The 15,667-nt window shown below is 35.0% G+C and overlaps 1 protein-coding gene across 1 annotated transcript; it reads left to right on the top strand.

The window, feature by feature from the left end:
* Positions 1-11,912: 11,912 nt before the first annotated feature.
* Positions 11,913-13,174, top strand: LOC137935364 (protein terminal ear1 homolog). Its single transcript, XM_068780025.1, has 4 exons — positions 11,913-12,397; positions 12,501-12,626; positions 12,730-12,871; positions 12,989-13,174. Exons 1-4 carry the CDS (start codon positions 11,913-11,915, stop codon positions 13,172-13,174), a joined length of 939 nt encoding a protein of 312 aa, XP_068636126.1.
* The last annotated feature ends 2,493 nt before the right edge of the window (positions 13,175-15,667 follow it).

Here is a 15,667-nt window from a genome sequence, read left to right on the forward strand (position 1 = left end):
TTTTTTGGTGGTTGTTGTTCAATTTCGGCTCATTTTGATAATTTCCTTTTCACCGTTAGGGCTTATGTGGAACCCACATAAAAGGAAAAAAGGAGAGAAAATTATTTTTTGTTGTTCGAAAGTAGAAAATCATTAAGAGAAAATAAAATAAGAGAGAAAATCACTTTCTCTCTTAATTAATAGATCTTCTCTCACAAAAATGGTATAATTTAGGGAGAATAGAAAATAACAGAAACTTGAGAGAAAATCTTAATTATTAAATTTTTTAAATATTACTATTTTTCTTTTCTTTTTCATAGTCATCCAAAGAACTGAAACTAAGCCTATTTTTGTTTCTTTTCTTTTCTCTTCCTTTTCTTTTATTTCCATTTCATGTGTTCCAAAACCCGCCTTAATGAAATGGCTTTTAGACTTCTCAAAGAAAAGCCAATATAAGCTAATATTAAAAATATATATATATATATTTTGAGTGAGAGGCAAAAATGTAAAATTATTTAATATTTTTAAATTTTTTAAAAAAATTTATACTTCATATTCGTATGTGAAGAACGATTGATTTTACTTACGGTAAAAAATTAGATTAATACATTGTTATAAATAAATATGTTTAGGCATATGAATTTAGAGTTGAAAAATCTTTGCTCAAGTTGAGTCCTTGAGGACTTTTTCTAATGAAAAAAAAATAAAGGATTTTTATAATAAATTACAACCCAAACTAGGTCACTAATCCATTCTCAAGTGTCTCCACATGAGTTAAATCTATCATGTAAAGTAGTCAAGCACAGACAACACCCCCACCTATCTTCCTTCTTAATATAATAGCAGTTGATGTGAAATTTAATTACATCGGCTTTTATACCTCGCAAGCGTACGAATCGTTCATGTAATCTAAGCAGGAAGCGAGGGTCATATCCATAGGAAGGACTGAATTTTGTGTATTCTTTAATCAACTAGCCTAACCAAATATGATGAATTAATCTGAACTAAACACTAATTATATCCTAAATTATCAAGTAATAATCTAATTAACTACATGCACAACAGGAAACGTTAACTCTGGATTTTACCGTGATTCGTGCCTCTCTCGAGCGCCACGTAACCACGAATCCAGATTCTCAATCCTTGCGTCTAGCCCCTCTCGGGAGCCTAGAGTTAATGACAGAGATCGGATTACAATAGAATGCAGATAATCAATTTCCTATTGTGATGATGCTAAAATTATCAACTATGGATTTTATCGTGATTCATGCCTCTCTCGAGCGCCACGTAATCACGAATCCGATTTCTCAATCCTTGCGTTTAGCCCCTCTCGGGCACATAGAGTGAAAGACAGAAATCGAATTAAAATACCAAAATCCAACCTAAATTACAATCCTACCCTAACTAGCTAATTTAATCAAATATCCCGAAAATAAATATTCCATAAACATTAATTCTCAAATCAAATTTAATAAACATTCAAAACCTAAGTTTAAACTATAGGAAAATTGAATTACAGAATGACGAATAACTCCCCTTCTCCTTCCTCTCTCTCAGGCAGCAAAGGCTCGTTCTCACGGCTGCAATTTCTAGAAATTGATGGCTTTGGGTTGCAAGAGCAGTGGCCAGAGGTAGAGACGACGCCGGTGAAGAAGGATAGAAACCCACGGATGGAGGTGACAACCGACGAAGAAAGAAACGGAGCTGAAGTCCTCTAACCGGCTCTCTCGAGTCTCTGTCGGAGTAGGAATAGCTGCGAAAATGGTCGGAAATGGGTAATCGACGCCGAAGGATGGTCGAAATGCGGAATCGGCGCTAGAGGAGCCCTCTCGGGTAATCTCTCAGTGTGGCGAGCAGAAAATGGCAGCATCGAATTCGCCACAACGGAGACTCTCTCGAGCTCTCCTCGGGTCTGTTCTCGATTGTAGGATGGGGGTGGACGACGGTGACGAACGGCGTTCAGAGGGAGCCCTCTCGGGTCTTCCCTCCGAACGGTTGGCGACCTCCCCTATTTCGATTGACAGTCTCCTCTGTTTCTCCCCTATTTTCAGTCCACGGCTCTCCCCCCTTTTTCCCCCTCGAGCCCCCTTTTCTTTGAAAACGTTGTTACCCTAAAAATCTCCCTCTTTCACTAATGGCATTTTGGTAAATATCTCCTTCTCCACCAAAATTCTCCTGAAATTCCATAATTGAATCCATAAAAATCATTTCAGGAAGAAATAAACCCTAAAATCAATGAAATATAATTCAGGAGAGAAAAATATGCAATATAGACAGTGATTAATGCCAAATTCAATAAATGCACGTTTCATTTGAAAACAGATAAATAACCACCTATAACACAATTATAAAGGCTATTCTATTATAATTAACCTAGTTTTCATGTCAGAATCTGACATCTATCAGCAGCTCAAGGGTAAGCAAGTTTAATTGATTTTAAATTTCAAGTTCAATTTGCAAACTCAATCAAATATTCTAAAATAAAAGTTCAAATACAACCCCAATATAATGAGTTGAAACTAAAATGGTACAAGTTAAGTTGGAAATTACCAACTACACTTAAAAAGTAAAAAATAAGAGTTTTACAGTACTTGGATTTCTTAAAAATAGCTTAGTCAAATAGAATAAATTCAAAACTCAAAAATAGTTATTAGATTCAATTTATAAAAGAATTCGATTCGATTAGGTGAAAAATTCCTTGAGGACTAAACTTTAAATGCAAAGAATTCGAGGTCTACTAAAAAAGGTTCTTAAGGACACAATTTTAAAATTTTATAATTTTAAATTATTGACAATGTCTGATTGAACCTAGTTCAATTAGTCAGTTTGATGTGGGTTTTATAATACAGGTGGAGTGAAGTTTGCTAATGCAATTTAAATTTCAACTCAACTTAAAGTTGTTAGATTCTAGGATTCATATTCCATAAACCTTGAGAGAGATCCTTTCCTCGAGTGCTTGTTAATTGGAGAGAGAAGAAGAAGAAGAGAGAAGAAAAGAGAGAAGAAGCGTGAGTGAGAAGGGTGAGAATAGGGCTTGAATGCCCACTCTCCCTAATATGGTTTATTTATAACATCTGATAAAAGAATAAAAGTATCAATATACCCCTCAAAAGTAGGGACAAAGAGGACAAAAATAGAAATATTACGGTATACTTCCACCACTCCCCTCAAGCTAGAACATAAACATCATAGATGCACAGCTTGTTACAAACATCACTAAGTGGACCAATAACAAACTTCAGTGAAAATATTAGCAACTTTATTGTTTGAAGGAATATACTCAATACTAATAATTGACTTGAAGTTTCTCTCGAACAAAATGACAATCAATCTCAATATGCTTTGTTCTTTCATGAAAAAATAGATTGAAAGTAATGTAAATAGCAGTGTGATTTGTCACAATGGACATACATAGGAATAGTCTTAGAGAACCCAAGTTCAAATAAAAGAGATTTGATCCACAATAGTTCACTTACTACATGTTCTCTCGGAGCTTGCTTTAACCCATACAATGCTTTATGTAATTTGTATACATAGTCAAGCTTGCTCACATCTTCAAATCCTTCTGGTTGTTCAACATATACCTCTTCTTAGATGTACACATTTAAGAAACCACTATGTATATCCATTTGGTGCAATTTGAATTTCATGTAACAAACATAAGCTAGGAGGATTCGAATTGCCTCTAGTCTTGCCACGGGTGCATAGGTTTCTTCGAAATCTACACCTTCTTCTTGCTTATATCCTTTGGCAAATAACCTAGCTTTGTTTCTCACGACTTGATTTTCTTCATTTGCTTTGTTCCTAAAGACCAATTTTGTTCCAATGACTTGTTGATTTTTGGGTCTAGGTACTAGAGTCCGATCTTTGTTTCTTACAAATTAGTTTAATTCATCTTGCATTACCATAATTCATTTTTGGCCTCGGTAAAACTTTTGGGCACTATTTGAGAAACAAAGGCATTATTTGCTATAGTCTCATGAGTTGCTCTTCTAGTTGCAATTTTGCCTTGGGGCTCACCAATAATTTGTTCTAGAGGCATGAACTTGTAGTTCTTTATGCTCCATAGGTGGTTCTTCTTGTTGCAATTTTGCCTTGGGGCTCACCAATAATTTGTTCTAGAGGCATGAACTTGTAGTTCTTTATGCTCCATAGGTGGTTCTTCTTGGTTACTCGGGTCAATTGGGTTTTCTTCAAGATTTTGGTCTTGAGGTTGAAATCCCAAGGATGAATTGAAGGGGTTTCCCTCTTCATCATTAGAAATTGGAGTTGGAGTTGGATTTGGTGAATCAGATTTGTTAAACTCAACATGAACCGACTCCTTTACTCTCTTAGATGTCTTCTTATAAACTCTACAAGCATTGCTATAAGTAGAATAACCCAAGAAAAAACCTATATCATCTCTAGAGTCAAATTTTCCTATTTTTTCCTTTGGTTCCTTCAATATGAATATTTTTCATCCAAAGGTTCTAAAAAAGTAATATTGGGAAGGGTGTCTATATACATCTCATACGGAGTTTTGTTAAGAAGTGACCTTAGGCTTGCTTGATCAATGATATAACATGCAATGTCTACAATTTTGGCCCAAAACCTATGTGGCATGTTGTTCGCAGGTAGCATAGCTCTAGCCATTTCAATTAAGGTTCGATTTCTTCTATCAACAACACCATTTTGTTGAAGAGTTCAAGGAGCTGAGAATGTATTCTCTATACCATGTTTTGTGCAATATTCCTTAAAATATGAATTTCCAAATTCTCCTCCATGGTCACTCATAATTTTTATAATGCTATAACCTTGCTCCTTGGGAACTTTTTCACATACTTTAACGAAGGCTAGAAAAACATCATCCTTATGGTTTAGGAATCTACCCATGTCAAACTTGAATAGTCGTCTACCACCACTAGGATGAAGCACGTCCCATTTAGGCTTAAGGTTCGGGTAGGTCCAACTAAGTCCATGTGGATTAGTAGAAGAGGACAAGAGGTTAAAATTGCGTTCTTAGCCTTGCAAGAGGTTTTATGTTACTTTCCAAGTTAGCAAGCATCACAAGGTCTATCTCTTACCAAAAAGTTATGTGGTAATCCTCTCACTATGTTTTTTTTTCCACTAATTTGTTTAAGAAATCTATTCCTATATGTCCTAGTCTCTTATGCTATAACTAAGATTCATCAATTTTTCCACCGAAACAAATGGCACTAGTTGAGGGTATATTGACTAAGTTAGCTACATAGAGATTTCTATTTATATGTCCCTCTAGAACTAGTTCATCATTCTCATTCTTTACTAAGCATTTGTCCTTTTCAAATGAAACTTTATTTCCTTTATCACATAATTGACTAATACTAAGTAAATCATGCATCAACCCTTCTACGTAGTATACATCGTATATGAGAAAGAGGTTGAGGTACCGATTTTACCAATTCATTTTATGGTACCTTTGCTATTGTCTCCAAAATTTACATGACCTCCATCTTTGGGATTGAGTTCAACAAACTTCTTCTTATCACCTGTCATGTAACTTAAGCAACCGCTATCCAAAATCCAAACATTTTTCGATGTAGTGGCTTGGAGACATACTTACACCATGAGAGATATAACCCATAGAGACCCATTCAAGGTTGGTTCCCTTTGGAATGGCATTTGAAGTGCTAGTTGATTTGGGATTCCAAATTTTTTGGCCCAAGTTCTTTTGGGTTACTACAACCTTTTCGGTTGATTTGGGTACCCAAGTTTGTTTGGTGCCATTTTCATTCTTAACTTTGAAATTATGAGTATAGTGACCCAATTCATTGCAATAGTGGCATCTAATGTGAGGAATAAGAGAGAACTTATTTTTTGTGTTGTTCTTCCCAATGTTCCTCTTGAGTGTAGATTTGAGAGATAGAAGTTTGATTTGTTGTTTTAAGTCTAAGCTCTTCATCTCAAAAGCAAGTCTATCACATGATAGCTTGTCTATCAATCCACTTTGTCTTGAGGCATTTGTTATGTGGCTTTTATTTGCCTCCTTCAAGACAATTAGCTCTTCCTTGAACTTTACAATCTCGTGTAGTTGAGTATTACATTTTTCTTTGTACCAATTTAGATTATGAATGGATTTTTATAAAAGTAATTCAAGTTCATATTCATAGTCTGAGTCACTTACCTCTTCAAAAGTTGTAGACTCGTTATCAATGTCTCCAAAAGCCATGAGTCCAATGTCACTTTCTTCTTCTTCTGAGTGGCTAGACTCTTCCTCTATTGTGTCCCAAGCTGAGATCAAGACTTTCTTCTTGTTGTTCTTGGGATCTTTGCTTGAGGATGTGGTTCTTTCTTCTAATTTAGGACATTTATTTCTTCTATGTCTTGGTTTACCACAATCAAAATAAACATAAGTTTTCTTTTGAAATTTGTCATTTTGAGTTCTAAATTGACCTTTTCTGAAGTTCTTCTTCCTTTAGATTCTTTGAAGATGTCTAGTGATGAAACTCTCTTTATTCGTGCTCTCTCCACTAGAGTTACTTTCAACACATGTTTTGGCCTTTAGAGAAATGTTATTCTTCTTAGGTTGCTCTTCCTCTACATCTTTTGGTTCCATCTCATATGTGAGAAGGATTCGAGTAAATATTTTGAGCTTATAGTTCTAAAATTAGCAATTTAAAAATGATTTACGTGTGCTAAAAATTCATACATAAAAACAATTCAAAGTAAAGAACAACATGCGCACACCATAAGGACAATTAGATTTTTTGTTATCAATGTTACCCCAGTGGTAGTTACTATCCTAGAACTTTTACTTGGGAAAGATCCACTATTCTTCTCTAATAGCTAGAAAATTACAAAAAAAGATTTCAACTCTCTTTGGCCACATGTAGCTCAATACACGATTTTACACAATGCCAATCTCCCCAAGAGATTGCTGCTAGATTATATCTCTAGCTAGACTTTTATTTTTAGATTAACATGTTCTAGATGAACATTTCACAATTACATAAAAATAAAGGGAATTGTTACATCCTTACTTGGAGAGATGTTTCCCCTGAGAGATTCAAGTTGCCTCCTCTGTAGCATGTTGTGAAATGATCAAGGAACTTGTACTATGATGAATGCAAGAATGATTTAAAGATAATAAGGTTTTCAAAGTGTGTGGCTCTTTTTTTTCTCACTGAAGTACTTTTTTATGAAAATTTGCAAGATAAATGATAATGGCTTAAAGATATGCCAATAAATGCTCATTCATTGCTTTACTCATGGTTTAGTGGGATATTTATAGCTTCCCCAACTCAAACTAGCCATTACTTGCCCGTTTGCAAAAAATCAGTACTTTGATTGAGCGATGTTAAGCGATAGATAGATCAATCGATCATAATAGCTACCTTTATGTCAAACAATGACTTATTGATCGATGGACTGATTGATCAATATGTTATTGTTGGTCTAGGAAAATCAAATTGATAGATCATTATTAGTGGATGACTGATCAATCGAGATTCCATTGTTTGTGGAATGCAAGTATGATTGATTAGTATTTTTTCCTATGATTGATCATGCTTTATGTCCCTTACTAGTAAGGTTCTAACCGATCGATCGATCAGGAGGGATGGTTGATCATTCCACAAAAATTTTGCTTGCCTGGACAATAATGAACGATCAATCTAAAGTGGGATGATTGATTATGGGTGATCGATCATACTTTATATTTTTTGTCTGCACAGTTCTGGATGATCGATCATTCTAATGCCAATTTCTAAATGATTTTTATGATGATTCTAAACATGTCTATATGCAATTTATAACCTAAAGCTTCGATTTCAAAAATGTACTTAAAGAATAGGAAGTTTGGAATGATCTCTTACAAAAGTGTCTGAGTTGAGATGTTTGTTTATAATGCTTGAACTTGAGTTTTCTCGTTGTCTTTTTCCATATGGGTGCTTATTTAAGAGATATTCTTCAATTGTGATTGGCATTTTGAATTTGGTTTTGGCCCTTTAGATCTTGAGATGATCTTGAAGGTGAAGTATCTGAAATATTTGGATTTTGAAGTAATTTGTTCAATTAAGTTTTGTTATCATCAAAAGTAATGTGGGAGTCAACCTATAGTCAATAGACTTCAAGCGCGGGGGGGGGGGGGGGGAGGGGAGGGGTTAGTCAACATTGAAGTTGAAGTTAGACTTCAAATTGGGTATTAGTGCTCCAAAATGAAAACAGAGTTCAAGTGCATTGGAAAATAGATTCCAATGTTAGTGCCCCAAAATGAAAAATATGATGTAAACAAGAGAATGAGTAACTTTTTATAATATACTTAAATAGATAATTAACCAAAATAAACATGATTACTACACTAATAAGTGATTTAATGTAGTAACGACTATTAAATCACTAATTTAATACAGTAATTACAAACTGAATATACTGAATAAATAAATAAAAATTTATTTAATTAATAATAGAAGATGGATTTTTCAAGTACTATTAATTAATAATATATTTTTACAAAATTAAAAATGATTAGTTTAATTAATTATAAAAATGAGATAATTAAACCAAAATAATTGATCAAATGCTCTTTTTAACAATATTTTTTTATCATGATTGATTATAAATAACATATAATAAAGAAATAAATAAATTATTTTATTAATAAACTAGGATAAATTATTAATATATATATATATATATAAAATTAAAACTTTAAAAACATGCTTGAAAATGAACCATGTTACTCGTAACAGTCCACAATTTATAGCATAAAAGCAAATGTTTATGCCTTGGAATATAACAACAAGTTCGTGCATTTAATATTAAAATCATTAACTTACTAGTTTAGTGCATATGAACGACAAAATACATGTTCAAAAGCAATAAGATACAACCATCAATGATCATTTCACATGTTAGTTGCCATTACATCTCGAAATTGTGCGACTCTTGTAGATTTGAATGCACATAACCTCTACTTGTTTGTTGATAGGGTGTCTTTATCCACAAGACCATTGCTATCATCGCTATCATTGTTGTCAACCTCGAAGGTCCAAATGTCATATGATTGAGGAGTTTGTTGTCTTCTTCCAACCATTTATAATCTAAATCCGAGATGGTCCTCATGGAATTTTTTTTATCAAACAACTTTTACCCATCATAATAAATAGGGACACATGGAAACACAAATAAGAACTTAAAAAAAAATCACGTGGTGGATATTTATAAGCTATCTGAATCTCCTCACCACATGGCAAGATCATTCCATAACACTTCAAAATTATTCAACAACATTCTATAACATTTACAAATTAATCAAACTAATTCCATTGCAGATTAAAAGAATAATGCAAAAACACACTTATCAAGTCCAAATTCATCGAAAACTCCAGGTAGAGCCCCATATGACTTCGCAGTCACTACGAACCGTACTTCGTCAGTGATAGGGGTCGGGTTTCGTTGGCTAATGGACGTCCATGTAAGTGACACAGCCTAGTTTGAACACGACTCAACCCACCCATAGCTCCATAAACCCTAAACCCTAAACCTTAGCCCCTAAACCCTAAACCCTAAACCCTAAACCCACCCTCCATTAGCCCATAAACACTAAACCCTAAATCCTAATTCCATTAGCCCCTAAACCCTAAACCCTAAACCCTTAACCCTAACCCTAATTCCAAAACTTATACCATTAACTTTTTACCCTAAAACCCCCTAAAAGCCCCAAACCCTACACCCTATAACCCCAAACTCGAAACCCCTAAACTCGAAATTATACCCTACCTTAACCATACTCTAAATACCCTAAATCCTAACCCTAAACTCGAAATTATACCCTACCTTAACCCTAACTCTAAATACCCTAAACCTTAAACCCTAAACTCTAAACCATAAAGACAAAATTGAACGCTAAATACCTTAAACCCTAATCCTATATCCCAAAATTATCCAGAAACTAAACAATAAATACAAATACCGCACACAAAAGTAAGATTAAATCAAATACAATAGTAAATTAATAATAAAAAATTAGGGTTTAGGGTTACCTTTTGAAATTTGGGAAAAACCGAAACCCAATGTGGAAATCGAAGCTAAATGGGGAAATCAAGGGAAATAGAAGTAGAAACCTAGAAAATGACGTTAAAATGGGGGAATTGAAACCAAAATGGGTTAAATTGAAGAAAATTGGGAGGATTTTTAGGGGAAAAGATAAGAGGGAGAGGGAGAAGGGAGAGGGAGGTCGAGAGGGAGAAAGGAGAGGGAGGCCGAGAGAGACAGGGAGAGAAGATGCGAAGACAATGAAGGGAGAAGAGATGCGAAGATGATGAGAAGGGAGAAGAGATATGAAGACGACGAAGGGAGAAGTGGCGCTTCAAGTGGATGATTCGTAAAATTGGGTTGAATCATGATTCCATGATTTTAGCCTGAGACTATTACCTACGTTTTTTAGATGATGTTGACACTCATTCACCACTAATGACCCAATTGAATGAACTACATAATACATGTGAACTTCATTTCAACTTTATTGTTGACTAACCCCCCACAAGTAAAATTTTCTATCAAGGTAAATACGTATTATTTAGGGTCTATTTGGAATTTCTAGAAGAGAAAATAAAACAAAAAGAAAGGAAATAAGAATTTGACCATTATTATTCCAAAAAATAGTTAGTGAAAATGAGATAATAATCAAATATAGGCTACTGATTATTTATTTAATTAATATTTAAAATTTCTTAGATATTTTCATCAGACAAAAATAATCTTTTGAACTAATTAATCTAAAGCTATTAAGTAACATAGGATACTAACATTTAATTAACTAGATAATCTAATGATTTTAGTAGTCAATGTACTAATAACAAATATTAGATAATACTAAACAAAGTCACAATTAATGTGCCTAATTAGTATATCTCCTTAATCTTTGTTTCTCATACATTAAATATCCAAAACACCAAATATTGAACAATTTATGTAACATACAGCTTAATGAGCAACATAAATGAAAAGTAACATGACTAAGGCATTAGTAGTTGGGATATATTACATCCCAATCTTGCCGTCTCAAGAACTAAGATTTAGGCATATTATCTGAAAGTACGTTTCATGAGGATGTTTTGATCACAACTAAATCGAGGTTCAAATATTGCACAGTGAAAAATCCGATTCTCTGGTTCTTGGGAATGTCTTTCGTCGACCTCGGCAATCGGGACACGAAGATCGCATAAGACGACAACGACGAGAAGCAGTCCAAAGCCGAGGAGTCGTTTACACAGAAGTGGCACTGGCTTGTAAAAGAGATCGAGGTCAGTTCGAAAGACATGAATCATCTTGGCGTGAAATAAGTTTTCTAATCCTCGTCATGGAGGAGCTCTGACAGGGCGTTTGCATGGCATGGCACGTCAAGGTAAAGCTTGTTCCGAAATATCTGTGCCCCTTCGTCTTGGAAACAAGAAGGCGCCAAAAATACCCTCCATTAATGAATCGTCCAAATCTCTGGTTTTTTAATACTTTGTTGTCTCTTCTCTCTCCTCTTGCCGCCGGAGTTTTCATTTAATGCCCCTGGTTCGGTTTGATAAGTTTTACGCGCATCATTCCATTCGTTCTCTCTCGTTGGTGCGGGAGGTGACATCTACTCTTTTCCTTATTGAAGCAGGCATGGAGATTTGAAAGCTTTGTAAAGAAAAAGACAACAATGACCAGAAGCGTATTTGTTTAAAAAAACAAAAAAGGTGTGTAATCTCTGTTTTCTTGTTTCTAAATAGCTTCTGTCTTTTTGTTGAGATCCCCATTTCTGCGAAAGAGTTTAGTCAGCTTGGATTCAGGTGTTTTCTAATTCAGGTTGTTCCTCGTCCTTTTCTTCCTGCTCTCCAACTCGTTTCCACCCACTAAAGCGTTCTCTGTATCTTTGCTCCTTCTGGTTTGCTTCGGCGGTCTGAGACTCCAACGTTCTTCTTGTTTTTCAAGTCCAGAAAATGTTGAACCCCAATGCTCCATCTTTCTATCTACGATCTTGTCCACCGGCTTTCGACAGTCCCGTTTTCTGTCCTCCTCCTCCGCCTCATCCTGTTTTGGGTTTTCCTTCCTGCTTGTCGACACCTATTCTTCTACCTTCCATTGACGTGTTTTTTGACAACTGTTATGTTAACAAAAAAGTTCTTTCTTATCCACCCCTTCCACCTTTCAGTATTGATTCTAAAGAGACTTATCCTATCGACGAAGTCCTTCGACCTCCCGTCTCTACTGCGGATACAGAGGCAAACACTGAAAGGGCGTCCATGGAGAAGACAACCTTTCTAGTCCGTGGTCCAAGGTTTTTCGGTCGACGAAGGAAAGTCGTCAAAGTTTGGATGGCGAAGAGTTCCGGCGGCTCTCTTAGTTCATCCGGCTTCAACCCACCTGAGTTTCGCGATGGCGGTCAAACAACAATCATGATAAAAAACATCCCCAACCGTCTTAGGTTCATCCTCTTCCGTAAAAAAATTAATAACTAACTATATATAAAATATTTCTTTTATCTAGCTAACGTTTTGGTTGATTTTTCCATTGCCTTGATGGCTCAGTCGGGAAAAGCTGATCGGTATGCTCGATCAACACTGCCTGAAAGAGAACGAGAAAGAGAAAGAAAAATTGTCCTCCAAACCTATCTTCTCCGAATACGATTTTGTTTACATGCCAATGGATTTCCGGTACTGTTTCTCACTTCTTCCTCATTTATCAGCTCATGAATTCGAACAACTAAGAGCCTAGCTCCAAGGTTTCTTTCCGTTTCTCTGTTTACCGGGTTTGCAGAAACCAGTGCAACCTTGGGTACGGCTTCGTCAACTTCACAACTCACAGGGGCGCCCTCGGGTTCTACAACTCGTACCAGAGCTACAAATGGGAGATTTACGAGTCGAAGAAAGTCTGCGAAGTGTCCTCTGCCCGGATTCAGGTTCCTCCATCTTCTTTCTCCGTTGCGTCCTCTGGGGTTTCGTCGACACTTGTCAGTAGTGCCATATTATGACGATTGCCGTCTTTTTGACCTCTTTGAATCTCTTCTGTTCCCCAGGGGAAGGCTGGGCTGGTTGAGCACTTCAAGAAGACGTGCTTCAACTGCGACTCAGACGATTACTTGCCGGTTCAGTTCACTCCTCCTAGGAACGGTTCCACTTCTCTTCCGGCAGCGGTTCTGGTCGGGTCGCGGAGGCTGTCTGACTGCACCGAGAGTCGAACTGGAAGAGACTGGAATTCCTGAACCAGTTTGGAAAGTGTCGGAGATTACGAAGAACAAGTTGTGTCAGTGTAGCAGATGGTGGGATTGAGAGTGGTTCCCAGAAGCTGCGTCCCTGACATGGCCTATTTCCCTTCATCTCCAAAACCAGGCTATGCTTACTTGCTGTTTTTACCAGGAGGAGAGGGAAGTTTTATTGTGTACTTGTTGTCGCTGTAATAGAGTCATTTTAGCTTGTAAAAGAGGCAGGTTTTTCTATTAACAATTTCTCTTTTTGGAATTCAAAAAATTAAATTAAAAGCCCTGTTCGATGTCATGTTAAAGTTAGGATGGGTATGAATGAAGTGAGACACATAATTAAAGTTGAGTTTAGGTCTATCTTTTGAATGATTAATTAAGTTAAAAGTGTATTTTCCCACTAATGATTCGGTTAATTCAAAAAAACCAGTGGGATGGGGAAAATTGGCCAACTTGGCTTGCTTTTGCAGTTGGGTTAGTGAATGGCAGGAGTAACCAATCCCTAGTGAAAAAAAAAATGGAATGGATCCCACCCCCTTCTTGTTGTCAAACTCAATTGAATCAGGTTTGACCGACCCATCACTTGTCTAGGTCGATTATGACATTGGCAATAGACACAACAAAATTGGACCAGTCTTTCCTAACATTAAGAGACCATTCCCATTAACCAACAAAATTGGTAGTTAGAACTCTTTCAAATTACAAATTCCCATAGAGTTTTATGTACTTTAATTTACCTCTCTATTGTAACTACATATCCAATTACAAGTCTCTGAGTTATTTTTTTTTCTAAAAAATTAATTTGGTATCGAAGTAAGTTCTCTATGAGTTGACTCTTCGTTTCTTATATGTCATCTCTAGAAGTAAGTTCTCTATGGGTTGACTCTTCGATTCTTATATGTCATCTCTAGAAGTAAGTTCTCTATGGGTTGACTCTTCGATTCTTATATGTCATCTCAAGAAGTCTGTATGAGTTGACTCTTCGTTTCTTATATGTCATCTCTAGAAGTAAGTTCTTTATGAGTTGTCTCTTCGTTTCTTATATGTCATCTCTATTAGTTTTTTTTTTTTTTTTTCTTTAGTCTTCTTTTTTGGCACAAATTCTTAGATTTTGTACCTTTATACCACACTTTTAATATTGTAAATTATATGTTACTGAAAGATCTTTAATTCTAGTTTTTAACGCAACAAATTTTTTGTTAATTAGAGTTTCATATAAAGAGAAATCAACATTTGAAATAGCAAGCAAAGATCAAGCAACAAAAAAGTTCATTTTTTGAGACATTTTGTACTATCAAGAACTCAAATTTATATAGGGAATTATATCTCAAAAGAAACATCTGTGATTATTTTCTAATCTAATAAACCGTTTCTCAATTCGATCTTTCTAGAGAAAGAGAAATTAACATTAAAAGATTCAAATATCAGTTTGGAAGCATGTTGCTTGTGAAAATTTGAATTTTAAGCTCATTTTTCAAGATAAGTTTTATGTGTTTCTTACGAAAATCTAAACTTTGTTTTTTTAATTGTGTGCTTCATCAATTTACAAGCATGCACATCATAGTCCTTTATTCTGTATTAAAATCATGTTTTTCATGTATATTATAGCCCCTCCTCTCCAACCTTACCTTTAGCTTGTATGCTATAAATTCATTACCTATATGATAATATTTTTTTTTTGTTTTTGAAATTCTATCTTTAACAAACCATTTTGTTAGAAAAAATTAACTTCTCTCCTACATGAAACCCTAAATTAGGGTTTGAGGTTGTTACACAAAAGAAACAAGGGAAAAGAAGGGCCTATTTCTCATATTTTTTCTATTGGAGTTTTCCCTTTTATTTTACTAACTCGTTGACATTGATTCTTAGGCTAAACAAGTTCTCTTATTCAACTCCTTTAACTACCCTTATGCATCCTTGAGCTTCTCCCAAAATTTTCTATTCCTTTGTCTATCGTGATAATTTTTCACCCACTTAATGTTATTTCATTTCTTCTAAAAAATGAAAAAGAAATTATTGAAATCTAGTCTTTTAAGTTGTTTTATCCTTTTTTGTTTGTGTATCAAGATTGTTCATTCTCTTAATCTATTGATTTGATGAGTACCTCCTTATTTGGAAGTTACTAATGCTATATCGTGTGCCTTGATCATTCTAAAGTAAGAGCACTGTTTTTTTTTATTATTAATGTCATTGAATTCATGTAAAACCTCTAATATTTCTTCAAATTTTCATTATTTTTCATCACTTCAGAGAAATGCCTTTAGACCCACTATATACAAAGAACAAGAGAGTGTCCAATATCTAACGTGACTCAAATCTTTTTATTCGCCCAAGCAGTGATTTTTCCTAAGCTAACTTTAAATTGTGAGTAGTTTATTTTTTGTGCCCTAGAATTTGGCCTTTACTACTTTTAAAATTGTGTGAAAATTTACTCTTAGAGTTTAACATTTTTTTAATGGTGTATGGAGTTTTCTCATTTGACTTGTAGGAATCTCTATT

Source organism: Aristolochia californica, unplaced genomic scaffold (assembly GCF_029961685.1).
Source record: "Aristolochia californica isolate CCGP_79_NKW_82.1479 unplaced genomic scaffold, dmAriCali1.0.hap1 SCAF_6, whole genome shotgun sequence".
Taxonomy (NCBI): Eukaryota; Viridiplantae; Streptophyta; class Magnoliopsida; order Piperales; family Aristolochiaceae; genus Aristolochia; species Aristolochia californica.